Source organism: Protomyctophum bolini (genome assembly GCF_963924005.1).
Source record: "Protomyctophum bolini genome assembly, chromosome: 5".
NCBI classification, from domain to species: Eukaryota; Metazoa; Chordata; class Actinopteri; order Myctophiformes; family Myctophidae; genus Protomyctophum; species Protomyctophum bolini.
Genome location: NC_137866.1, coordinates 37,162,160 through 37,190,157, shown reverse-complemented (window position 1 = coordinate 37,190,157; position 27,998 = coordinate 37,162,160). Strand labels below are relative to the sequence as shown.

General features: G+C 41.0%; 1 protein-coding gene across 1 annotated transcript; it reads left to right on the top strand.

Moving 5' to 3' along the window:
* Positions 1 to 7: 7 nt before the first annotated feature.
* itchb (itchy E3 ubiquitin protein ligase b) lies at positions 8 to 27,998 on the top strand. The gene is made up of 24 exons (XM_080763186.1): positions 8 to 145; positions 5,092 to 5,178; positions 8,458 to 8,599; positions 11,347 to 11,471; positions 12,560 to 12,721; positions 13,176 to 13,221; positions 14,686 to 14,867; positions 15,325 to 15,568; positions 16,528 to 16,623; positions 16,840 to 17,014; positions 17,599 to 17,665; positions 18,319 to 18,403; positions 18,913 to 19,041; positions 19,767 to 19,839; positions 20,735 to 20,806; positions 21,002 to 21,090; positions 21,592 to 21,751; positions 22,618 to 22,751; positions 23,350 to 23,490; positions 24,505 to 24,625; positions 25,199 to 25,303; positions 26,413 to 26,509; positions 26,694 to 26,766; positions 27,198 to 27,998. Exons 2-24 carry the CDS (start codon positions 5,109 to 5,111, stop codon positions 27,295 to 27,297), a joined length of 2,688 nt encoding a protein of 895 aa, XP_080619312.1. The 5' UTR covers positions 8 to 145; positions 5,092 to 5,108; the 3' UTR covers positions 27,298 to 27,998.

The following is a 27,998-nucleotide window of genomic DNA, read 5'->3' as shown; positions in this document are numbered from 1 at the left end:
TCGGTCACGTGACGCGACGGTGAGGAAGATGGTGGAAGTTTGTTCCTGAAGTGGAAAACACCTTCCAAACAAACACACAAACAAGCTAGCAGGATTTAAAAGCGCCACGGCCTCGTTCAACCCCACGTCCGACCATCGGATTCAGGTCAGTGATACCAGCCGCTCGAACCTCTTTTTACCCCGGTTACATCTGGTTGCCTACTCTACCAGCCATGATAACACCAGCTAACAGGCTAACGTTAGCCTTGCAACACGTAATAACAACTAACTGAAGCATCTGGTAAACACTGCTATGTACTGACATTCAACATGTAACAACAATGACAACTAAACTGGAGTGTCTGGTGTGAAATACTGCTACGGATGTCTGTTGACGTTCAACACGTAATGACTAACTACTAAACCACTGACATTCAACATGTAATCAACATGTTTTTGATACATTAGGGCCACAATGGAAACAAGCCCTTGGGGCTTTTTGTGTTATCCTTTTAGCATCATTGATAGTACGTGTAATTGTACCACTGTACTAGTTGAGAACTGTTAATACAGTGTTCAATCAAGCAATCAATGGCCAGTAACTAAACCATCTGGAAGACTGACATTCAACATGTAATAACTAACTTACAACTGGTAAATACTGCTATCTAGTCTACTGAACGTGTAATAATGTAAAATGTACTAGCTTACAACTGGTATATTCTGAATCTACTGAATGACATTCGACATGTAATGACTACTAAATACTAAACCAACTGGTAATTGCATTCTACTGACATAATAACTAAACAACTGATAAACTATTTATTTCAATAAACACAATAAAATTGCATAACACAGCTTACACACACACTCCCCCATCCCCCAGCCTTTCAAATGTCAACACCACTATTGTTGTCTTAAGCTTGAGTAGACTTGATGAAAATACCATCCAATAGCCAGGATGACAAGAACCAGACAAAGGTTTATTTATTATGGTCACAGTTAGTTTGTTGCTAGTAGTTTGGCAAGGTTGGTCGTGTTACGGTGTTAGTTTCTACTCTGTCACTGTTGTCCTCTGTGAGCGTCATGCGGTTGTTAACCATCTCTGCTGACTTAACTGTTTATTATAACCCCAAGGAAGGAATGCCCCAAGACAGGCCTATCTGCTTTGTAATGTAATTTCGTCCTTCCGTCATTGGAAACGTGACTAGGAATGTATATCACTTAGGAATTCAAGACTGACTGGCTGGTTTGGCATCTAATTTCCTTTATGCTTAATTTCTTTCATCTAAAACTTACTTACTTACTTACTCCTCTTCGTCCCCAATGGGACATAAGGCTTCAATGAGCACTCTCCATTTCATTCGATCCCTGGCAGCATGTTGCACCTCTCCCCAGGACAGATTCATCTGTTCCAGCTCCTGTGTCACAGTTCTGCGCCAGGTGGTCTTGGGCCTCCCAGGTTTTCTTTTGCCTGGTGGTGTCCATCTTAAGGCCACCTTTGTGATGCAGTCCTGCTCCATTCTCAATACATGGCCTAGCCATCTCAGTCATCTGTGTGTAATGTCCTTGGTAATGTTCCGGCTCCCTGTTTGTTTGTACAGTTCATTGTTGGATATTTTATTTGGCCAAAAGATCTGACATATACGTCTTAGGCATCTGTTGTGGAACACTTCTATTTAATCTAAAACACGATCATATATATATTTCAATGCTATGAGCACTTGACGAAGCTCACGGCGAAACGCGTCAAGCTAATAAATATGTTGATGATGCAGTAAATTGTCCGTTTCTATTCCCTGGAGTGTGCAGTCCCTGTCCCCTCCTTGGAAGGTTTATCTCTCTTTTTGAAGTCTATGGGCTGTATTTTGCGTATCTTAAGTACCAGGTCTTATTCCCTAACTTGAGTAAACTAAAGACCTGGAGGTGTGATCAATGCCATTTGGCTATTCTGAGTGGCCAAAGAGCATTGATCACGCCTCCAGGTCTTTAGTTTACTCAAGTTAGGGAATAAGACCTGGTACTTAAGACACGCAAAATACAGCCTTATGCCTGCTAACTAGACTTGCACCTCCCACAGGGTTTTTTGGATTTGCAGGAGTCCCTTCTTTTTTTGTCATATATATATATATATATATATATATATATATATAATATATATATATATATATGCCGAATTGACCGTATAAGTGTGAGGCCTATTTAGTATGTCTAGGCTGTGTTCAGCTTATCTCTTTGTTATGGGATTCTCTACCGTCACCCAGAGGTAAGGAGTCGATTGGCCCAGTAGGATCTCTGTGCAGAAATGTAGCTCTGGTTTCCTGAAGGTGGCATACCTATTACCTATTACCTGTTTCCAGTGAGTTCACTTTCCTGTAGTTTCACTTGATTGGCTCAGCAGCAGATCTGCTTTTGGTTGAAACACTTGTACCCTAGTGCAGAGGTTCCCAGAGTCGCCCAAAAAAGAAGAAAAAAGACAAAAGTGGAATGAAATATTTATATTAATAGAGGTAGTTCTTCTGACCAAGCAATTGGCTGAAATAGGTTCTCCAGCTGTGCTGAAATGAACATGACAGCACACCTAGCCGTTAATAGAAGATTTGAGGACGGATTAATCACATTAGAAATTTTATTAGTTAGTTGTGCTGATTAGACAGTTTCATCAGAGCAGCAGCTAAATTGGCTTAGGAATGGAACAAAAACAAACAATTCAAAGAATAAATAATAATAATAAATTGCATTTTCCTCCTGTGTTAAAAGCTGGTCTACGCTCCTGTATTTTAACATCAGTTATTATGGTGGTACTTGGAGAGCCAGCTATTTTCTGTGGTGGTACTTGGTATAAAAAGGTTGGGAACCCCTGCCCTAGTGTCCCCTACTGTGGAGTTAACATTCAGCTTAAACAGCAGATCTACACGCTCACAACAAAGATTGACTACACAGTTATCCACACTTGCACAGAGTTGATTGCATCAATTCATGTTTTTATAATGATATGTCGCAAGAGCAAGGTTGTAGAAGTAAAAATCTGGATTTAGGTTTCAGTTTAGGTCACAAGTGTAGGCATTGGTTTCATTTAGCAATGCCTGGAAGAGGCACAGGCTTGTGGATATTGATTATTGAGAAGGTTAGTGTGCTGGGTGTGTGTAAACGCAATTAACTGATATGTTGTTTTGGGCCCTCCTAAATAGTAATACGTTCTTGTTTCTGTAAAGAGTATCTGAACTGAAGCTTGTAGATCTATGATTTATTTTTGGTATTAGGCATAGCTTCATTATACTCTGTCACACACTCACTCTCTGTGTGTCGACGGCCCCATACCAAATCACACTGCTGCTACTCCGCCCCCCAAAAAAATAATTGTCAGAATTTGTCCAAAACCCAGTGAGCCCGCCCACTGGCAAGGCTGTGGAGTCAGCATCACTGATGAATTATTGACAAAGACTGACGCAGAAGCCAAAGTGAAAGTTTACCCTACCCAGCCAGCACGCCTCACTCTTTCCCTCTCTACCATCTGCATACTTGAAGAGATGGAAGAAGGAACATACATTATTCACTGACACATTAGGGCAACGAAAGATCACACAAGGCTAAGTTAACTCTCCCCTAAATGGCTGTGTACTACAGTACTATACTCTATGACGTTTCTCCCCAAATGGAATTACAGTTATCCATTAATCTGTGTGTTTTTCTAGATGTTGACTTGTTTCAGTAGCTAAATTATTTGTTAAATCCACGTGTAAGTAAGACATATCATGTAGTGAGTGCGTGTGCCAGGCCTGTGCGTCCACCGGTACTTGCCACCTATACTCTGTTTTTTACTTGGGAAAAAAAAACAGAATTCCAAGTCTACAGTATATAATAATATGGGGTGTTTTCTTAGAGGGGGACATGGCAATTGTAGTCCTTATAGGGTGTCTGTCAAGTGAAAGCCCCAGGTACCTGCTCAGACTAGGTCTAAGGAAGGCTGCTGCAAGGTCCAGACTGTCACTACTAGAGGACTGACCTTTGTCCACAGTCACACACACAGTCAAATGATATTGCTGTCTATGCCTGTTGTTAGCACAGCCCATTGGAGTGTCTGTATAATACTTTGTCAGGTTACCGTGTAACAGACAGATTGGGCTACTTTATTAAGTATGTGCTTCAAGTCGTTCTGCTTAACCCATTTAGGCCTGACGTCGAAAGAATATATATTCAAAGATTTGTGCCGCATTTTCACGAATTTTCAAAAATAGCAGACCTACAAGCAAGCTCGTAGCGCGCCACTCGATGGCACGCTATGAGCTTGTAGATCTGCTATTTTTCAATAGCTAAAGTAACACCAAAAGGGGTTCCCGTCCAGAATGGGGGAATATCTTCTATCAATGCTAGGAGCTTTGAGACCAAAATACATTGTTTAGCACCGATTCCCAACCATTGGACTGTTCCTTGGAGATATTGAAATAAGGTCCTCATAGTTGGCAAAACACTAAATAATGTAAAAAATGGTGGGAAAAAAGGCCATGGGAAACCTTGATTTCATTGTTATATGAATACATTACAACGTAAAGTATAATAGCGGATTAGTTCCACTTATCCAAGCTGGAATACTAAATGCATGTGCACCAGATTTAATTTCATATCTTGTTATTAAAATACTTGCAGGGGCAGCTCCAAAGCTATGAAAAAAAAAGGATTAAAGTATGTTCCCTCAACAATGTTAACCCATTCTGACCGGGAACCCGTTTTGGTGTTTAGCATCATGTCATGCTTTAGCTATTGAAAAATAGCAGATCTACAAGCTCGTAGCGCGCCACCGAGTGGCGCGCTACGAGCTTGTAGGTCTGCTATTTTTGAAAAATCGAAGAACGACTTGACATTTTTAGAATCTGATCTCGGGTCAGAATGGGTTAATCAGACCAGTGTGTCCCCAGTGGAAACCTCGTGTGAATCTGATCTCAGGTCAGAATGGGTTAAGTACCGGTATGCCTAAAATTGTATAAATGTCCTGACCTAATGTCCTGCACTGATCCAAAAAGACCACACGAGTGGACTACTATGCCTTGAAGTGAAGCAGTCATGTCTATTTGTAAAAGTCCTAATGATTTCATGTGGCCTGTTTTGCAGAAACACAGCCCTATGTCATGGCCAGCGGTGTTGCCAAGCCAGGCCCTTCCAATGGCTACCCAATGAAGGCACAACTTCAAATAATTGGTAAGTTTTAAACACTTTCATCACTGTGTTTTTCTTTTTTGCTCACTTGCCACAAATCATATTTGTATTATGAAGTTATAAACGGGGAAAAAGCACTATATATTCCACGTTCTGTTTTGGATGTGAATCTGATCTGCCGATGTGACCACAGTTTGGAATGTTCTGGTCCTCACAATTTGTTCAACATAACACGAGGAGAGAAGAGAAATGGAGGATGAATGCTCCTTTTAAATATCAGTGTCTTGCAAGACACTTTGATTTGCTGGAAGCCTTAGTCAATGCTCTGCAGGGTCATTACCCTTCATTGTCTCAGGCCAAGAGAGACAATTTTTTCGCCCCTGTATGTCCGTGTGTGTCCCTGTGTCCTTCCGTCTGTGTACAGCTAATAGTACAGCTCAGGCACCATTGGCCCGATCGACGTGAAACTGTGCACACACATTCCCTTTAGGGCCAGAGCAGAACCTCTGCCCCACCGTTTTCATATCTGACTTTTATAGTGCCACCAAGAGGCAGATGTTTGTTACAACTTTTTGTTTAAATATGACTCCTACAGATTCTGTCCAAACATCACACCAATCGCCACAATCGGTACACAGTACTGTATCTCTGCTAACCTAAACCTATGTGTCTTTAGTACTGTGTACTTGCACTGCTGTAATGTTGTAGTTGTATGTATAGGACCCCCTCCTCTAAAACGAGATGCTGCATCTCAAGGGGCCATCCTCTCAATACAATTCTGACAAAAATATTCTCTATAGTCAGTCATGTGATCAAGACAGACCGGTCTGGTTTTTCATAATCCATCCTGATTGACTACGGTCTTATGAACATGGTCAAGCTGGACAGACTAACCCTAACTTCTACTGGAAGCCAGTTGAGTGATTTAAATTGGCTCCTTCCTACCTATTTGTGACCAAGTGCCCAAACCTAATAACCCTGTTTAATCTGTATTCTGTGCTGTCTGCAGCTTGACTTTGAGGATTTTGGTTGAACTCTCAAACCAGGAAATGCAGGCAAAATCAAAGTGACATACAAGTAATGATTTGGCTAAAACAAACATTGAATCCATGAATCTAGAGCAGGGACTTTCTATTTGGTAGTTTATAAGTCCATTCCTTAAAGAATAAATGTGCTAAAATGTGCTAAATACATAACAATTAATGTCACTACGTTTGAGTCCTGTTTCATCTTTCATCATGTTTGATAGATGTCTCAGCCAATTTGTAAGATAATGAAAGGGAGAGAGACTATTTTGGTCACACATGCTCCCTGAATTGAATCTGTGCGATCGCAAGCATTTGTGTGAGTGCAAATTTGTTCTTGTGTGACACTTTCCCCCACCGCCAGTTGAAAATCCCTTTCTTTGTACATTCATTGTAGTATGCATTTGTTAGCAGTAGGTGCTCTGCATATAATTATAAAAAGATAGTTTGAATTGGCACAACGCAGCAGAGATATCACAGAGCAGTCTACTGTGCTGGCCTTCTTGCGCTTTCTGTGCGACCACACTGTGTGTTAAAAGTCTTAGAACCTATTTGCAGAAACAAGACGGAGACGAGCATTGTGAAAGAGAGGTGGGGCTGGACTATAATGCGCACCTGAATATAAGCCGCACCAGCTAAATTTAGGGGAAAAACCAAATGTGTACATATTCAAGCCGCACTGGACTATAAGCCGCATAGAGGCCATAGAGATAGATTTAGAAGGTCCCCTAGTGGCCGTTAGCTGTAAAAATCCATAGATTAGCCGCACCGTTGTATAGGCCGCAGGGTTCAAAGCATGGGAAAAAAGTAGCGGCTTATAGTCCGGAAATTACGGTATATATAGAATACACTATTGTGGACAACAGTTAAGTCTTTATGATGCATACACAGTATATAATACAAATAATAATAATAAAAAAGTTATTTATAAAACACTTTTCAAAACAGAGTTACAAAGTGCTTTCTAATGGAATATAGAAATGCAGTGCACCAGTTTAGAGGCACTTGGTGGAATTAAACAACAACAATAAATCGATAATGCAGTACACAGAAGCAGTAAAATAAATATCACATAGTAAAAACAATAAAATAAATCTAGGGGAAAGCCTGTGTGTACACGTGGGTTTTTAACAGGGATTTAAAAAGAGCCACTTAGGTTGTGTCTCTCAAGTTCTATAATATATACATTTATTTTTAAATGTTTAAACAAAACAAAATACAACTTTTCATCAATTAAAAACAATTCCAACATTTTCCAAAAGTATTTAATAAATTAAATGAAGAAATATATTCATTTCCATAGATAAATAAAAACGTTTAAGAGGTGGTGAAAATACAATGTGGCACAAAGCGATGTGTTGTGAGCTTGTTGATCTGCTATGTGTTTGGGTCCTGGGCAATGGGTATGAAACAGTTATATGTAGCCTATTGAAACAACAAATTGATTGATTGATTGCAGACATTTGAAGTGAGTACTGATATATGTTTTGGTGGGTGTTTCTACAGTTTTGATGGGGCTCCTTGAAGTAGTGAGCACCAGTACTATCAAGTAAAAAGCCCTGCAGCTGATACGTAATGTAAACGTTTGCTATGCAACAAGTTGTGACACTGTCAAGTTTAAGTTTACACATGCATGACTGACATTGAGCACCAGAGCGTGCAGTAGGTAGTAGTAGTAGTAGTAGTAGTGGTAATAAATAGAAACCAAGTAGTGTCAAGTGTGCTCCTTGGTTCGTTTAAATACTATACAAACAAATATGTACTTGTAGTTCCAAATGTTTCAACCTTTGTTGCACAAATCTACGGGCACAATTTAAGTAACTTTCATCCTGTTATTTTCACCTCATGTTTCTCTGTACATCCCTTGCAATGATCTCGGAAAGACCCGATCTAGAGGATTTTAGAGCATTTTAGAGTTCATAGTAAATAGCAGAAGAAGTGAACGTCTCCATTCATCTTTTAACCTACAGCTTCTCCCACTTAGGTAACACTTATTCCAAGGTTGATGAATATTTAAATAACTTATTGCTCCTCCAAATGATTAAATACAACTTTATTGTCCTTAATTAAGTAATTGAGGTAATACAAAAAAACAATACACTGAGACTTCAAACTACCATTCCGCTTCAATCATGCATGTGACATGAACAACGTAATACTTATCCTGTATTAGGTGCATAAATATTAGACACTAGAGCATGACTAGTGCAACTTCTCCTCCTTGACCCTCTCGCCCTCTCTGTCACTTGCTCAGTCCTTCCTTCACCTCACTTCTGTCTTTATTGTTGTTTTTTAGTGCTATCAGCGAAACTGAAAGAAAACAAGAAGAACTGGTTTGGTCCCAGCCCCTATGTGGAGGTGACAGTCGACGGGCAGTCCAAGAAGACAGAGAAATGCAACAACACACACAGTCCCAAGTGGAAGCAACCTTTCACTGTGTAAGTCCACAGTGACCTGTTCACTGTTCATCCATGCAGAAATACAACGAGTCACTTACGCCAGACTTGACCATGAACCCCGGTGTCCTTGCCAATGTCATAGAAGGCGAATATTTGGCAAAAATTGCCGATCTCTACAAGTGAGACGTTGTACCACCTCAAAAAATATTTGTCTCTCCAAGTACCATTATTATTGATCTTAAGATATTGTGGCGCACAGCCGTACAGCAACCCTATCCCATCCTATTCAGCTATGCACAGTTCACACAGGACTCGGTAAGTTAATTCTTAATAATATAATATGTATAATATAAGAATATATATGGGGTGCGCACGCTTATCCGACACACCAACTGACCGACATGAGGAAACAACGGTCGGACATCCGGTCGAACATGCACTGCTCCCTTGCTTGCGGTTAGGGTTAGGTTAGGGTTACCTCAGGGGTGTCTGGGTTCACTGATCTAGATTCTACAGACTCATGTATCTGAGCACCACTTGATGTTCTACTTCTGTGTGTACAGTGTATGTCCACTTTATTTTAGCCTGGAGTGTCCAGTCCACAGGCTCCGTGTGTGCACTGCACAGAGTGCCTTCTTAATATAGAGTCCATCTCGTATTTCACTGACCCGCTGGCGGTGTGGAGTTATTATATAACAAGAGTTTACCATGGGATCGTAAACGGACCCATGTGTGTTGTCCTGGAGACACTGGGGGTTGATTAGCTTGACGACAGTCACAGGGTTATGTTATGAATGCTCACTTGTCCCTGAATATCTTTTGAACTTTATTGTGCATGGATTGTTTGTACAGACTACAGATCTGGAACAACACTTGCGTTGATCACAGAACACTGGTTCATTCACCACAAATTGACAAGCCACATTCATCCTGACTTGGCTGGTTATCTGCTGAAGTGTCGCTGCTGTCACATGTAAAAAGGCTTCACTTCATGTAAATACTAAGAGCAGATGTTCAAGCCCGATACGAGTAGTTACGTTTGGTAGTTACGTTTGCGCGACTAAAACTTTAAAGCTTGCGCTGATGATTATTTCTTAACCATTTAAGACCTGTTGACCAGGGTCCTCTTCTAGAGCTCAGCCTCTATCTTTGGCCCACTCGCTTTTCCCCCCCTCTACACTAAATAATTTTTCCCACTCTGCTGCCTAATAGCCTGCTGGCATCCTCTGCACAATAAACAGTAAAACCGAGACACATCGCAGAAGTAGCTAGCTACAATGAAGTACAAAAGCCAACCAAGGTGTCATCTTCAGATATACTCATATATCTCAAAGTTTTACAACGTCGCAAAATTACATAACTCATCAATGAATTGAACAAAGTGATGCAACATTGCAGGCAAGTTACTTCCTAAAGCTGATTATGTAGGCTCACTGGGCTGCAAAGGTTGAACGAGATGCAAACCCCAAAACATGCTCAGGCGTGTTGTTGTCGGTAGTATCAAAGTAATCAGTATCACATTGAAGTGTTGGAAGGAAGCGCTGCATTACAGTAACAAAGTGTAGTGATCACACGCACATGTATCTGCAAAAAAGCGAAATCAAAACAGCATGGACAGCCTGTTGTAGTCCAAACAAACCCCTCGTTCACTTGCATTGAACCCAGAAGCCCTAGCAGCCCAGAGCATGGCTTGATTTCCGGTTTCGTCATCATAACGCAACAGCCTCGTCACCAGGTCCGTGACAAATCCGCTCTTTCGTTTTAATTATTAAAAAACGGCGAATTACCGTAAACACATTAAACAAATAGCGGGTTTAGCGTATTAAGCAGCACCGACACATTGATTAAATTGCAGGGAACACGGGTTACGCAGTAGAATAAAGCAATAAGCCACAAGAGGTCTCAGGTTGGATTTTACCATAGGTGAGAGGCGTGGTGCACCCATGGTAAAATCCATGGTAAGCTGGGGCCTCGAGTGGCTTATTGCTTTTCTAAAACGGTTACAAAATATAGAAATATTAACCTAATAAAACTATTAAATTAACAAAAGTAGCTACGCTTTGCACCACCAGAGCGAGCCACATCACTTCCTTGTTTTGCTCGGCAAGTAGGCTATGTGACGGGAGAATAGCGCTTGATGTCTTTACGGGGCTGCCTGGAGCGGAGCCACACATTCACATATGAGCCGGGCGGTGCTTAGACGCCCACACGGGATGGGCTTGTAAGGCAATCAAGTGCTCCCCTTCCCCAGTACAGCTACAGAGCTGCGGAAACAGCTGGGAATGATATGAAGTGATTGAAGGTGTGGGTTAACGGTCAAATTTACAACGGTCACGTGACGGTAACCAGCCAATCGGAATCAAGTATTGGGACTAACCGTTTTACAACTGTTAATATTGACCGATCAATGTTGGCCAGCCAGAAAAATGCCCAGCGGAAACCCAAGCTAGGGTCCAAGTGGTTAATTGTCTCCATTTCATTTTGTGTCGGAGCCAGTTCATCTAAGAGCAAAATTGTGCTTTAGAAAATAGCAGCTCTACAAACTCACCATGTGTTGCGATACGATGCAATGTGAGTTTGTTAATGTGAACCTATAATGACATGCCCAAAGTAGGGACACCAGGTTGGAAGTGGTTAATTGGCAACCACAATACTGTTTAAAGTTATAAAACATGGTTACAATTTACTCATTAGAGTTGGATTGAAGTCTGCCAAAGTCAATCTTCATTCTAAAGTTTGACATCTAAATTAATATTTTTTGTCCATCTCTCTCACACACAAAACAGGATCGTCACTCCATTCAGCAAGCTGGTGTTTCGTGTGTGGAGTCACCAGACCTTGAAGTCAGATGTGTTACTGGGTGTGGCCACGCTCGACGTCAGCGACACTCTCAAGTCCAATGACATGAAAAGTGAGTATAGAACACTTACACACACAGCGCGCGCATGATGTTAATGCGTCATGTTGAACCGGTCTGTTCATCAGCGCTTGGTTATCTCATGCTGATTAATTCCATCTTTTCTGTCCTACTCTGACCAGTTTGCAGTTCAATAAAGGGAAAATACTGAGTCCCTAGGACAAAGGCCCACTGTGTGTGTGTCAGTTGCTTATCGGACTATGCACACCATTGCTTGCAGGAAGGCCTGCGCTGGCTTTCTCCATGCCTGATGTGACGTATCTTGGCTATAGACAATAGACATACACTACAAATTTCAATGTGGGGCCATACGTTGCTTTTAGCCGGGGAGCCACAGGCCCAAAAGCTCAACGGTTAAGGATTAACCTGTGATGTCATGACATACTTTTTTTCATGATTCTGAATCTATTCCAAGCATTGGATTTGCACGAAAAACACTCCTTGGCCAAAATTTTGCCATATCCACCGTTTTTAGGCCAAGGAGTGTTTTTCGTGCAAAACTAATGCTTGGAATGGATTCAGAATCATTCAGGCTCTCCAAAATCTGTTTCTATTTAGTGAACGGCCTTCTCCTCTGATGACAGCTATCGGTGCTGTCGAGCAGAAACCTCATCTCCTTCTTTTTTTCTCGTTTCTTTTTTTCTTCGTAAATTAACGCCCTACTTAATGATACTACTACTGCGTCACAAAAGAGCATCAAAACTAGTACATGTGCAAGTTCGATACATTCTGAAAAATAACAGTTTTGGACATACGAGGTTTCCACCCGACAGTTTTGGACATACGAGGTTTCCACCCGACAGATACGATATACTGTACTGTCAGTGTCACTCCAAAGTATTTTGGTTGGTGTTTGAGGTTTTCTTTACGCACGTGTACAGACTGCACACAGCACAGAGCACAGCAGACATTTCAGCCTTGTGGGATCTCATAAACTAGACCTTGACCTTGCGGACCTGCTGTTTGTTAACAAGACGTAGCACACAGCCCGCACGCTGCACTCAGTGCTAAAATGCTTTCAGGAGTTGATGATATGTTGTTGACCTTATTATTTGTCATTGTCTTGCTCCTTGTCGACACAGTCTCAGAGGTGGTGCAGACCTTACAGCTGAGTGGAGCTGTAACTGCAGTTGTAGCTGCAAGCCACGGGTTCCAGCCAGAAATCATAGGAGACCTGTCGGTGTGCCTGGATGGCATGACGGTTGACCCGGACATGTTCGCCTCAGCTGTGGCCAATCATCAGAGTAAGTCCATTTAGAAGCTCTTCCATGTCCGTATCCATACATTGAAACTATAAACATTATAGAATACTGTAGAATTCCAGATCAATAATGACCCGTCTACATAACATGCAATCTGAATTACATATTTTAGCCTTTGCATAAGCCTGATAGACAACGGCAGCGAATGCCATTAGGGGAAAAACATGTAGCTTAAGCCATTTTGGGCGGGAACCCCTTTTGGTGTTAGCATCATGTTAAGCTTTAGCTATTGAAAAATAGCAGATCTACAAGCTCATAGCGCGCCACCGAGTGGCGCGCTACGAGCTTGTAGGGCTGCTATTTTTTTTTAATCGAAGAACCACTGACATAGAAACATAGCTTTTTCAGAAAACTGTCAGGATGTAGAAGACATTTTTTTAATCTGATCTCAGGTCAAAATGGGTTAATTCATTAATTCTGTCATTTTGTGTCTCAGGTACATCAAACGGGGAATCGGAACATAACGGGGATCATGATATAAGGTACTGAACGATTCCATTCGTATAGAGGTTTGTCCAAATTCTGCAGTTTTCTGTTGTTTTGCACTTGTTCCTATGTTTTCAAAGCTTGTTTTTCTTTTTTACAGATACAAATTATGTATTGAAATAATTATACAATTATACAATTATGTTGAAAATATCTGAATTAAAACTGAAAAATGTATCGTGTATCATGAGGCAACATGTTTTCACTTCAGAATCGGTCATTGTCATTGAGGTAACCCGAAATGTTTGGGGAATTTGTCATGAATGCAGCATGCTGTTTTATTATCACAACAAACCTGTGTTTGTTTGAATGAATCACTCATAAACAATTAAGAGCAGCTCCTGGTACTGTATAAACAATCTTTATACAGTCAGTTATTCCCTCTTCAAAATGTTTAACATTGGTGGTTCTCTTTCCCCTGGAGAAGGATGAGTAGAACTGGTCTTGTGAACACCGGCTGAGACACGTCGTAGATGTCAACTTGTTCATTATGTTGCCCGTGACCTTTGTTGATGGTGATTGAGAAAGCCAGCATGACACAGCAATACTCTCTGCGTGTAAAGGTCCTGCATCGCCGGCAGCTCAGTCCTGGTGATGTGCTGTTTTAAACAGCCACTTTAGAGCCTTCCATTGCCGTTTGGAGTGGAGCATCTTCCATAGTCTTGTCACCCGAACCCATCAAGACCTGAGGCCCGATTTCTAAAAACACCAAATAAATCCTAACCCAGATTTTCTGAAAAACAATTTCTTCTTATATATATATATATCTTCGTATATTGAGCATAGAAGGGGATTTTGAGCAGGGAACAATACAGGATTTCGCAAAATATATGTCAATCAAATGAAGTAAATCAATTTATTTATTTTTAATCATGTTGCTATATATCATTGTCGGGTGGTATTTATTCTTATTATTTAAAAAATGATCTAGAATAGTAAAACTTAAAAGCTCACAGTACACTTGTAGATTCCTATTTTCAGTACTTTTGTGCAATACTCTTGTATTTATTTATTTGACAAGGACAATGCTCATTAATCAACATGTCACATCCATGTAAATGGGCCAGAGTTAGCCAGAAGCTAATTTACATCTGTAGTCCTTGAGCAGGCTCTTAAAAATGATGATAAAACTATCCATACAAAAAACACATACACTTTAATAGTATGATAAAGTAGGGCTTTAATTTACAAAAACAAAACAAAAAAAACATACACATTTGAAACTTGGAGATACAAGGTTTCTGACAGACAGTCACGATAAATAGTAACAACTAATATGACAGATGCTTTACTGGATTGAAGGGTATAACAACGTATAAGATTGGTCTAATCCAACATTTCATGTTGGTTCTTGCAGCACTGAAAAGAAGAGGTGGAAGATGTACTCATGTAGAAATAACTCCTACACGTAAGAATGTTAATGGATGAATTGGATGCTTTTCTCCTGCATCTGTCTCTAGGCGGAGTCGAGACAGCTCCCCAGCGCTAGACGGAGTAGATCTCCATCCGTCCCCGGGCAGTCGGAGGGCTGTGAACGGCACAGGCTCTCCGTCCGTGTCTTTGGGAGGCTCCCGGCCGCTGAGACCTCCCAGGCCCTCAAGACCTCCACCTCCAACCCCACGCAGGCCCACGTCTTCACCAGGTCAGAAGGGAGAACAATGACGCCATTCACACACTGAATCGCCTCACACATTTTTATACAGTATTTCAGATTTTCAACAAAAATCTATAAAAAAAATAATGTAATAATCGAGTCAATTGATTAGTCTGATTAACCACGTAACATTCTGCTAAGATTTGACTAAAATAGCAGAGCTTGTAGATCGGCAAGCTAAGTTAATACTTATTGTTTAACCATATTTTGTAGCAAAGTTGCCAAAATAGACGAGCTAGCTATTTTTGAAAGGTTTTTGCCTAATGACATGACCAAAATAGGGCTACCAGGTTGAAAATGGTTAATTGTCATAGACTTATTGGACTTCATGGTACATTTATGCTACTATAAAAAATATATAATTTAAAAAAATCAATTTGATCAATTATAATTGATTAAATTAATTAGGTTGGTTTACTGTTGAGTTCTGACACCTTTCCCCCAGCATCCTCCAATGGTTCTGCTCAAGCTGAAGGCAGTGACGGACACTCAGGCTCTGATACGCCGGTGCGGACACCAGCCCCTGCATCCACAGCGGCCCCGCCCCCGGAGCCCAGCCCCTCCACAGCTTCGGAGAGCACTTCCTCCTCAGCATCTGGCACCGCCGCAGGCAGACCGCCAGCTAGTAACGCCACCCCAGCCGTCACTCCTAGGGTGCCCGCGGTGAACACTGGACCCATGCCTCCTGGGTTGGTGACACTTGACTATACCCAAACTTGGATGTAAAGACGCTTACTTGCATGGTCTGCTTTTGTAGCTCAAATATGCCATTCTTTATGGCCACTGGCCTCGTGGAAGTGACATTTGGAACCAGATCCTGCATAGTAAAATAGATGGCCAGCAAGCGGTGGCCTAAATAGAAATGCAAATTTCCTGACCACCGTTTATAGCAGAAGGCCAATACAAAGTCATACACTCTAGGATTGTCTGTTTAGTAGTTTGGCGCATCTTCATTCAAATTAAAATTAGAAGCAAATTTCGTCTCTCTGTTGAGTGACACTCAATACCCGTTGAGTTTAACAGAATAGTACTCCAAGACAAGACAGTAGAGAGACTACAAATACAATGCGGAGTGTGAAAAGTTGCGGAGTGTGAAAACCAGCATTGTATTTGGGTAGTCTCTCTTTTTCTAATTCAAGTTGTCCCTGTTGAGCACCGAGCCCTTCACTGGCTGAAGCACGTTGGACTTCTCTTTGTACTCCATGATAACTATTAACTATGGAAGTACTGAATATTGATAACAACATTTTGAACTAGCAGTTGTAGAAATTAATCCAGGTTGAGACGTTGAGCAACTGCATGGCCTATTTCTCGTCTAAAAAATACAGTTGGTTTGCTGCCAGAGACGGGCACCAATTTATTTTATTAATGCCGATATATTAGTAGGCCTGCGTTGGAGAAAACTCCACAATGAATACAGCAAATATGATGTAATTATTTTTGGTAATAAATAATAATAGGACAAATGTACTGAGCTGATAATAGTGAAATAGTATTTCAATTTCACTACTCAAACTCCAAAATCTGGATCAGCATTGGACCCCAAAAAACTGGCCTTTGTTTGTGCATTTGTTTTATCTCTGAATACCTGATGACTAGTTGAACACACTTTTGCATCTTACAGTGACCGTTGTGTTTTTCCGTCTAGGTGGGAACAGAGAGTAGACCAGAATGGCAGGATGTATTTTGTCGATCACGTGGAGAAGAGAACGACGTGGGAGCGCCCCGACCCACTGCCTGCTGGGTAAAAAATAAATACAAAATCTTGTAGTTTTCCTCATTTTTGCAGTCTACGAATCTTTTCTGTTATCAATCTTCAGGGTAGTATGGCAGTAGCTTACCCACTAGCGTACGCACTAGTCACTGAAGCTCACTGCTGAAGGAACTTGTCAAACATGCTGCTAGTAATAATAAATTGATTGTCTTCATTTCTCTGTGTTCTTTCTTCCCCTGTCTTTAGCTGGGAGCGCCGCGTGGACCCGATGGGGCGCGTGTACTTTGTCGACCACATCACGCGCACCACCACGTGGCAGCGCCCCACAGTGGAATCAGTGCGTAACTACGAGCAGTGGCAGCATCAGCGCAGCCAGCTGCAGGGCGCCATGCAACAATTCAACCAGAGGTTCATATTTGGGGTGAGCATGTTTTTAAACGCATCCCATTTGGGGTGCCAATCCAATCAAAAGTGCAAAATAATCAATTTGTAAAACTTTGATTTCATTAAGGTTTCTATTTGAGAACATTTAACTTAAGTTTAAGTGAACAAACTAGATAACAACTATTGGCATAATTGGCATTGGTAATACTGATGTTATAATGTCCGTTGTTTCGGTCAGGCTCTAGTTTTTCACCAACTATAGGGCATAGCAGTGGCGCACATTTTGTGGTTCCACAGATGGAAAACCCATTATTTTTTCCCATAGAGATTTTCGAAAATATTTATATACATTATTTTAAAATGGCCACCACTGTTATGCCTTATAGTGATCCCATCCAACTTTCTTTATAGAGCACATTTTAAAACAACAGATGATGATGTACAGTTCAGTACACAGAAGGCCAGTTGACTGGTTAAAATGTGCAGCATGTGTCAGAATGTACTGTGAAACTATATACGGTGTCAATATGTCTGTGGTGCAGCAGTGCCGCTAAAACCATGTCCTGTACTTGTGTAATAGTGGTGGCAGAAGTGACTGTATGTGTGTGTCTGTCGTTCCAGGACCAAGTTGCTGCTGGTGGCCAGAAGCCAGAGTTTGACCCTCTGGGAAGCCTGCCACATGGATGGGGTAAGAGTTCATTCAGTTGTTCACATTCAAGACCTGAGGTCGCTTCTACAAATGCCTCCGAAATCTGTAGTTCTCACACTTTAAAAAAGAGCAGATGTACAGTAGAAGCTCGCAGCTGCTATTTTTTGGATAGCCAACAGAAAAAAAATCTAAAATCACATAGATACTTTCCCGGTACGGCTTTAATGGGTTAATCGATCAGATGGAATCAGTAGATCACCATTTCCTTTCGATGCGAAGCCTTGGTGATTAGAAACCAATCAATGTTAACCCATGGTGTTTTGACCCTTCTGGACGGGTTCTTGTTGCTATGTAAAGTATTTAGCAGCATAACATTTTTGTTAATTTTGGAATAAACATTTGTCAGGATAAATTCACGAGTGTATGCATGCACTCATGCATACACACACACACGTGCACAGGCCATACAAGACACCGACCTGCTCAAAAGAAAACCAAACTACTTGAGTATAAGATGTTAAAGGTCTTATAAAAATCTGAATAGTATTTAAAGCCCTTCAATTTTCTACACTGAATGGGTACTCATTCCTAAACCTTCGAGTTCTTCAGATTCTTCACAATCTTTCACGTTTTTTGAATGGTATACAAGCATTGTAGACATATTTACTGACTAATGTGAGTGCGTTTTTCAGAGAAGAGAACTGACGCCAACGGCAGAGTGTACTATGTACATCACCCCACACGGACAACACAATGGGAAGACCCGCGCACACAGGGGTTAGTGTACACATTTTTATCTTTCTATGTATGCAGGTATGGTTATTGTGAATGTCCTACTGTATGTGTAAAATAACATGTGGTGGTTGTATTTAACCACTTTCAACCTGCTGTCCCTTATGTTGGACATGCCATTATAGGAAAAAATAAATGTCAAAACAATCTTTTTTTGTTGTTGACAGCTGTAGTTTTTGAACCACTCCAAGGAACAGCAAGATCTGTGTCACCTATGTGTTCACCTATGTGGCCATGAGCAACAGTATATGACTATGAGTACCAGTCGGGGTGCTGTTGTGCCAGAAGCAGAGAGAGAGAGAGATATAGTATTAGTGCTGCACTGTTGCCTGCTAATGAGGGAGAGAGAGAGAGGAGAGGAGGAGGGGTGGGAGGGGAGTTGCACCACTCAGTTAACACGGGTGTGATTTTTTTAACCAGAACTGGAAAACAAACTACAAAATCTTTCATCCCTGTTTAACTAGTTAATACTTGTGTTCTTATCCTCCAATCAGGCTGCTGAATGATAAGCCATTGCCAGAGGGTTGGGAGATGAGGTTCACAGTAGATGGCATTCCCTACTTCGTCGACCATAACAGGAGAACCACCACTTACATCGACCCACGCACCGGCAAATCATCACTGTATGTGTCATGCATTGTCAACAGGCTTAATACTGAGCAACAACACTTCTCAGAGCTCCACTGAGATCACATTGGTTAAAGTGTGCCGTATATTCCCTAAGAAGTTAGAAAGGTCACCATTGAGAATAACTACTTGCGACCATGTCCCCAAGCAGCTGTCGGTATACTCAATGATGTCGTCGCTGTAGGGGCCGGGCTAGAAACCTTTTATGCGCAAAACCATTACCTTTCAAGAAATGGAAATACAAACTAGTGTTCCAATGTAGTTCCTGTGAATACTTTTAATGGGTTCAATATTTATAAAAGGCACATTTGATATGGAGATACAAGGTTTCTGCCCAACAGTGACAGTATCATGCTGTGTCAATCCACTCCTCCTTGCACTACTACCAAGCAGGGTGAGAGCAGTAGGTACAGGAACCAGCAACAGCTAAAAGTGCTGGTGTAATTATAATTGTGGACAACTACTACTACTACTACCTTTTTCTTTCTTTTTTTGTCAAGCTGTGCACTTTACACAATGAAAGGATTTATTTTGGCAGGAATTTGGGCATTTTTCTGCGGCATGGTTTAAGAAGTTTATTAAAAATTGAAAATGTTTGCTGTGTTACGGAATACTAAATATAAATGTATATAAATGATGTTTATACCCCATTATTTCATCTCTCTCCCAAATATTTCTCTCCCCTTATTTTCCCTCTATCTCTCTGTCCTTGCCATTCCAGTGAAAATGGGCCACAGATCACCTATGTACGCGACTTCAAAGCCAAAGTGCAGTACTTCAGATTTTGGTGCCAGGTAACTAATATTATGAGCATTATACTTTTTAGTCTAAGTGCTTTGCCTTAGAGGTGGTGTAAGTATTTGTGTTAAATAGCTTTATATTTGCATAGTTTGCTATCAGGTGTTTGTTCAGTAACAGGGTTCTCCCCATCTATCTAGCCCTTTAGTAAACAGAAAATACATTTTCAGGATACAAATTTCATCCAATCAGGAGAGAGAACTCGTACGGGATAATAAACAAGTGAAATTGGTGATGAAACTAAAACAAAAAAAAGGTGTTAAATGTGTTCTACCTCCTGATTTGGTTAAATTGGTGACCCACCTAGAAAATAAAATGTGTTTATTAAAGAGCTAGAGAGATGGGCAATGATTCAAATTACTTACCCCTTATCCCTAAACTTCTTTGACTTTTTTCTTTTTTTACTATTTTGTAAAACATTTTTGAATAGTTAAAATGGCCAGTCTACAAGCGTGTCAATGTAGATTGGCTAGTTGAACTATTAAAAAATGTTTTTCAAAATAGTAAAAAAAGCAAAGAGGTTTAGGGATAAGGGGTTTAGCGGTGACGAAAATAGAGCCCTAGGTCTTTAACCTTTTCAAAAAAAATCTTTGTTTTACCAAAAAATATCACTTATCCAGGACTTATTTTAATGGTTTGAGCAGAAGTGGACTCCCTACTCTACCATTGATCAAGTGTTGCATGTCAAAGATTGCAACACATTGTTAGCTTATGTAGATTACTTCTTTTTGACAAGTTACACCCTTTTGATGTAAGTATAAATTATATAGGGCACCTCAAAGCTCAAAATGAGTCACATTACAAGCTTGCTATTCTCAGTATTTTCAGACGATCTTGGACACTTTAGCCTATAATTAAGTGGTTAATCACTTGTGATTTCCCATTCCACAGCAACTGTCAATGCCTCAACACATCAAGATCACGGTCACCAGAAAAACTTTGTTTGAGGATTCCTTCGCACAGGTAAATGTTTTAAAACCATCCTACCTCAGGGCTTCCCGGGCCTTTCCATATCAAGGACGCTCAAATAAATAGCCATATCCTATGACTGTGTTCCTCCTATTATAAAAGGAAAATGGTCCAAATTGATGTTGTATGGCATTGTATTTATATTTATTTATTCATTCACCACTGAATACATGAATTTGTCTGTTTTAGATCATGAGCTTCAACTCCCAGGATCTCCGCAGGAGACTGTGGATCATCTTCCCTGGAGAAGAAGGCCTCGACTATGGAGGGGTGGCCAGGCAAGTCCATATTTTTGTTGTAGACTTTTCATTATCGCTGCAAGGCCAGAACGGCCGGGAGCGAGGCTTAGGTCTGTGTGCCTGTATGTGAGCAGCTAATCTTAGAGACTGCTACACCGATTGGCATGACACTTTGCATACTCCTAGTAGACCAAGGAAGAACTTCTACGCGCAAATGTTCTAATCGGCCATGCCATGCCATGCACATTTGCATTTTCTTCAAAATGTACTCCTGCTGATTTTGTCTGAAACCTGTCCACAACTCTCACAACCCGGTAAACATTCTCTCCGGAGTTATGTGATCAAGGTGTGTGTGTGTGTGTGTGTGTGTGTGTGTCATGTTTTCCATATTACACTCTGATTGGCTACCAACGTTTGCGGTAAGGGCCCGTTTCCTGATTCACTTGTGTGTTTTTCAGACCTTACCTGTACTGTACATCTACTGTTGTGCTGTTCTTTATGAATGGCTCCTCTGTCTGTCTGTCTGTCTGTCTTCTTTAGGGAATGGTTCTTTCTGCTGTCCCATGAGGTGTTGAACCCCATGTATTGTCTCTTTGAGTATGCCGGGAAGGACAACTACTGTCTCCAGATTAACCCCGCCTCCTACATCAACCCTGACCACCTGAAGTACTTCAAGTTCATTGGACGCTTTATTGCCATGGTCAGTCATTTTGGCTTGTGTTTGCTTTTTGGCAGCATGGCTAGTAACTACTAACCATTAAGTTATTATTTATATAGTCTAAAGCCTATACTCTTGTTAATACTCACATGCAGACTTGCTGTAACTAACTGGAGTGATGCTGATGAACATGCCTGATCTGAACTATTGATTGATAGTTCATGTTCAGTTATATAATATTGCATATTGCGGTTGCCTTTACTTCTCCAGAGTATCTACAATCAAATATAATGTGTTGTATAGTACTGTAGGAAAGAAATACTGTTTTATGAAGAAATGTGTTCTCTGTAGTGTTTTACTTTGTACAAAGAAGCTATACGCACACCAACGTCCTTGTGGCGGTGCCGCCACACAGGAGACAACTGTAGAGGAGATCTTGAAAAAACAAGAAGGTGGCTGCACACGCCAATAGCCAGAGTGCCAATATTTTATTAGGACAGCAGGTAAGACAAAAATGAATTCGGATTCATTTTTGTCTTACTCCTGGCTATTGGCGTGTGCGGCCACCTTCTTGTTTTGTCAAGATCTCCTCTGTAGTGTTTTACACATAGATAACAGGTATATGAAATTTAGGCTAGTAGATAAAAAATAACATTATAAATAATGTCAGACCCTGCGACCACAACGAGGTTCCAGTCATACTTGGCAATAAATAGAAATCTCATACTGATTAGATCAGTAAAAGATGTAGTTTGTTTTGGTAAATTGTACATTACAATTACATTTTAAGAAACTATCTGGCTGATGATCAATATGCAAACTGAAGCCCTGTTTATTTCTACCTGCTGTGTTAGTTATACTGCCTTTCACTGGTGTATTTATTCTGCTCTGTATGTTTGTGTTCACAGGCGCTGTTCCATGGAAAGTTCATTGACACGGGGTTCTCTCTGCCGTTCTACAAGCGCATCCTCAACAAGCCTCTGGCCCTCAAAGACCTGGAGTCAATAGACCCGGAGTTCTACAACTCACTCATATGGATCAGGTGTTTATTATTATAGGCGACTATTAAGGAGATTAGGATGGCTTTCAAATTAACGTAATAATTTGAAATCTCATTTGGGAACAAATACATATACTTAATAATATTATGAAGTATTTGTGTCCCAATTTTGGGCATATCATTACAGGCAAAAAGATCAAATATGTAGCTTTATCGATTAGTGAGACACTGTTACCATAACCTGAACCATTCTGTAATTTGATATAGAAAAGTTAAGAGAGAAACAAAATACAGAAAGCTCGTCTTTAATCACAATTTGTTTGTATTATCTAATTGTGGTAAAGGAATCACAAGAGAATGTTATGGCATGATGAGTTAACCCATTTTGACCTGAGGACGATTCTAAAAATGTCTATTTGAAAATGACAGTTTTCTGAAAAAGCTATGTTTCTATATCAGTCGTTATTCGAATTTTCAAAAATAGCAGACCTTCAAGCTTGTAGCACGCCACTCGGTGGCGCGCTATGAGCTTGTAGATCTGCTATTTTTCAATAGCTAAAGCATAGCATAATGCTAACACCAAAAGGGTTAAGTGAAGGTGAGGTGAGAGGCTGTAGTAATAACTCTGTTCTCTTGGCAGGGATAACAACATAGAGGAATGTGGCCTGGAGATGTTCTTCTCTGTCGACAAGGAGATCCTGGGGGAGATCACCACCCACGAGCTGAAGGAGGGAGGAGGAGATCTGCAGGTCACCGAGGAGAACAAGGAGGAGTATGTCAGGTGGGTCACAATGTCAGGAGTACACGGTTTACAGTGGATCGGGACCCATTTGTGGGACAAGCGACGCGTTGTGAGCTTGTAGATCAGTTATTTTCACTATTTTGGTCTTGGGCAAACATCTAATCTCTCTTTTGGGTCTCGACCCGAAGTTCCAGAGTGAGGGCCAGCTGGGGTGTCAGGGGGAGCAATTGGCAATTCAAACTGCAATTCATGATGATTGTACCAATTTAACCACTTTAAACCTGGCGTCCCTATTGTCATTATTGTCAAAACGTTTGAGCGTTGCATTGTGATCTTGTACATCAGCTGTTTTTGCCATTTTTAGTTTGTTCATCTTTTAAACCATTCCACAATAGTCAGAGGCTATGGCTATTTGGGGGGCCTTGGCTGGAAATGTGTCAATGTAAACAAAACAACAAATTTGCCATTATTGATGTACCCGAAACAGTGACACCAAGTTGAAAGTGGTTAAAATTTGGGACAGATGTCCAATACTTAGGGTAACAAAAAGGCCATATAATGCATACATGGGCCACGTGGGCTGATATATTATTGATTGATTCAGCTGTTTACAATTCCAAACATGAAAACCCAACCCGCTTTAATTACTTCAGTCTTTTTCATTTCCAATGTATTTGTATTTAAGTTCATAAAGTTAAGTATAACTAAATGCATTTGAAATTGAATTAAACAATTACTTTTCAGGAATTCAAAAATAATTCAGGATTCCAATTAAAATATAGCAACAAAAAAAAAAACAGATCTACAAGCTCAAAACGCGCAGCAGTGTGGCCCGTTTTGAGCAAAGTAGCCCTCTGGAGTGAGTGTGGAAATGTAGTGTCTCTCCATCATCAAAGTTGCCTAACACTGATGTATGTATATGTATGTGTCTATAGGCTGGTGGCAGAGTGGCGTCTCTCTAGAGGACACTGATCTAATGTATGTGTGTCTATAGGCTGGTGGCAGAGTGGCGTCTCTCTAGAGGACACTGATCTAATGTATGTGTGTCTATAGGCTGGTGGCAGAGTGGCGTCTCTCTAGAGGCGTGGAGGAGCAGACGCAGGCTTTCTTGGAAGGCTTCAACGAGGTCCTCCCCCAACAGTATCTGCAGTATTTTGATGCCAAAGAGCTGGAGGTTTGTGTTGGACATGCCTGTGTGTGTGTGTCCTATTCATGTTCATTTGTTCTTCCTGAATATGCAACGTTTACATTTACATAATGTGACATTTAAAGTGGTTATATTGATAATACGGTATAATATTCAACCCCACTGTCAGTTTGTACTTTCTGGATGGAATTATTGCCACTCTGCAATTTATGCAAAGTTTACAGTTTAAACATTTACATACAGTACTGTATATCGTTGCTGTGGAAGTGGAAATGTGGAGTTACAAAGTTTCTGCCCGATGGTGATATTACATTTAAAGTGGTTATATTTATCATGCGGTGACAGTATAATAATCAACTCAACTTTATTGTCACATCTATTGATAAATGCGTTATATCAGTATTATTGATACATTATCATCATGGACCCCGACGCTCCCACAAAATGGGACGGTGAATTATTAAAAACAATGTCTGTTGTCAGCTGTCCGCAATTTATTGTCGATAAATAATCATGAGTAAATTTGAACTCGACTGATTCGAGACGAGCACGAATCAACTGTGGGTCATGTCTGAGCGAGTGTGTGTGCTCCCGCTGCAGGTGATGCTGTGTGGTATGCAGGAGATCGACCTGGCAGACTGGCAGAGGAGCACCATCTACAGACACTATGCACGCAGCAGCAAGCAGATCGTCTGGTTCTGGCAGGTCAGTACTTGTTGATCCCCAAACCTTTAGCCTGTGACTAAAAAGACACATTTGATGCCTCCCCGGGACCCAAACTAGTGAAAATATCTGATCTACAAGCTCCCTTGTAGATCTGCTATTTTTCACTACTACTTGAACATTTATTTTCTAATTTATGGAATTTCTTAGATTTTCTTTTGTTTCTTCATGAAATTACTGGAAGAAAATAGTTGAATTTGTTTTTAATTTATGAAAAAAGTTTGGGAATGTTTTATGAAAATGTAATTGAAACCAAAAATGTAAGAAACCAAAAATAAAGGGGACCTAAACATGTGTCCGCGACCCACAAATGGGTCCCAACTGTTCGGGAACCAGTGCTTAACAGTTTGACGGCCGCTAATTGTTTAATCCAGTTTTCCACTGCGCGTAAAACGCTATACCCGACATTTGTTTAATGCGTTTAATTTGCAGTTTTAAAATAATTAAAAAGAAACAGCAGATTTATCCGGGACCTGATGACGAGGCCGTCGTGTTATGACAACGAAACCGGAGATCAAGTCATCATCTGGGCTGCTAGGGCTTCTGGGAAATTGAGCTCAATGTAAGTGGACGGGGGGTTTGTTTGGACTACAATGCCTCATGGAGGCGGATCCTGTAGTGCATTGTAATGGACTACAATGCCTCATGGAGGCGGATCCTGTAGTGCATTGTAATGGACTACAATGCCTCATGGTGGCGGATCCTGTAGTGCATTGTAATGGACTACAATGCCTCATGGAGGCGGATCCTGTAGTGCATTGTAATGGACTACAATGCCTCATGGAGGCGGATCCTGTAGTGCATTGTAATGGACTACAATGCCTCATGGAGGCGGATCCTGTAGTGCATTATAATGGCCGCTGGTACTGATGATCAAAACATGCCGACCGCCGACAGACGGATTTTCGTCGTTGAAAGCTGCAAATACTTCAGCGTATGCTCTAAAGGTAATAAAACAATCTCTGCAGCGTAGAATATTTGATTCAAAAGCGGATAACGCGTTTTATGGAGTCAAACTGTTAAAAAGCTACACAGGCAAAAATATGCTGGGAACATTTTGAAGCCAGACTGTCTGTCTGTGTGTGCCTTAGCTGATTAAGGAGATGGACAATGAGAAGAGGATGAGACTGCTGCAGTTTGTCACTGGAACGTGTCGATTGCCTGTAGGTGGCTTCGCTGACCTGATGGGTAAGAAAAGCCAGTTAACCACTTAAGCTCAACTGTATATATGTATGACTGACGCATGCAGTGGAGAAAAACGAATGGAAAAAGAATATAATAAAATTATGGAAAAAAAAACGCAAAATTACGATAACCCGGGTGTGAAGGCTGAAGCGATATTGACAGCTGTTGTATTTACTTGGCTTTATAGGGAGCAACGGTCCACAGAAATTCTGTATTGAGAAAGTCGGAAAGGAGAACTGGCTTCCCAGGAGTCACACGTGGTGAGTAGACTCTGTTCAACAAAACTACACTGGCTTCCAATCAGTTTAAAGTTAGTGAATAAAACGTATAGATTTGAAAATTCCCATGTGATAGAAATCTTAACTTGTTTATTACTTACAGTATGGTGAAGTCCCCCCTTATATTGCAGTATATAATGTAACCACTTATACCCTTAAACCTCTATTTTTAGTGAAATGGACCTGAGTTGCACTTGCAACCATAGTAATTCCCGCTGATTCCCTCTACACAAAATCTCTTCACCAACAATAGATGATCTACAAGCTCACGACGCGTCCGTGTTGAGACACGCTGTGAGCTTGTAGATCTGCTGTTTTTTGCGAATGTCCCCTCCCCCCCCAGAATAGCAGTCGTTGTGGTTCAGGTGGTTAAGGAAGGCTGTGACCACAGAATGTATTGTTTTGTCTCGCAGCTTCAACAGGCTGGACTTGCCTCCGTACAAGAGCTACGAACAGCTGAAAGAAAAGCTGATGTTCGCCATTGAAGAGACGGAAGGCTTCGGACAGGAGTGAGACACACTACAAGCACCCAACAAAACACGGCAGTGTTCAAATCAGGGAGCCTCTCGGAAAAAGGCGCGTGTGTGTAACACGAATACATGGGCACTGTGCATTTGTGTGTGTGTGTGTGTGTGTGTGTGTGTGTGTGTGTGTGTGTGTGTGTGTGTGCGTGTGTGCGCGCATAAATGGCTGCAAGGTGCATGTAGTTGGAAAAGGACAGGCTTTACAAGCTTCATTTATTCTCCATTGTGCAACGGGGTCGCTTGCTGAAAGGAACTGATATGCAAGTTGTTATCTTGTAGATCAAAGCTTTTCGGCAAGCAACACCTTCCTGATGCAGAGTATAAATGTAGGATTTTAAGGCTGATGGCTACATTTTTCTTTTCTTTTTTACAAATCCAAACCAAAAACACAGGAAGCATCTTCTGTCTGTCTGTCTGTCAAGTTGTGCGCGGAACCAGGACGCTGCCTATTTATGGCAGGGCTGTTTCAGAGCCAGGTTAAGTTTCAGCATGAGTCGTTTCTTTGTCATGTGTCAGATTAATTTTGTGTGTTCAAGTATTTAACTCAATCCATTTCTCACTTGTTCCAGAAACTGCTGTGTGTTAATCCGTTTCCTGTATTTCACTCCATACACTGAAGAGTTTAGTTTCAGTTGGTCATTGGTCGGTGGTCCGCTTCCAAACTTTCTGGGGGGGGGGGGTACTCCACGG

Excerpts from the sequence above, each read along its gene's own strand:
- itchb (XM_080763186.1), top strand. The coding sequence starts at position 5,109 with ATGGCCAGCGGTGTTGCCAAGCCAGGCCCTTCCAATGGCTACCCAATG. Across the intron at positions 21,091-21,591 it reads GACTATGGAGGGGTGGCCAG|GGAATGGTTCTTTCTGCTGT; the intron begins GCAAGTCCATAT and ends TGTCTTCTTTAG. Across the intron at positions 26,767-27,197 it reads CTTCCCAGGAGTCACACGTG|CTTCAACAGGCTGGACTTGC; the intron begins GTGAGTAGACTC and ends TTTGTCTCGCAG.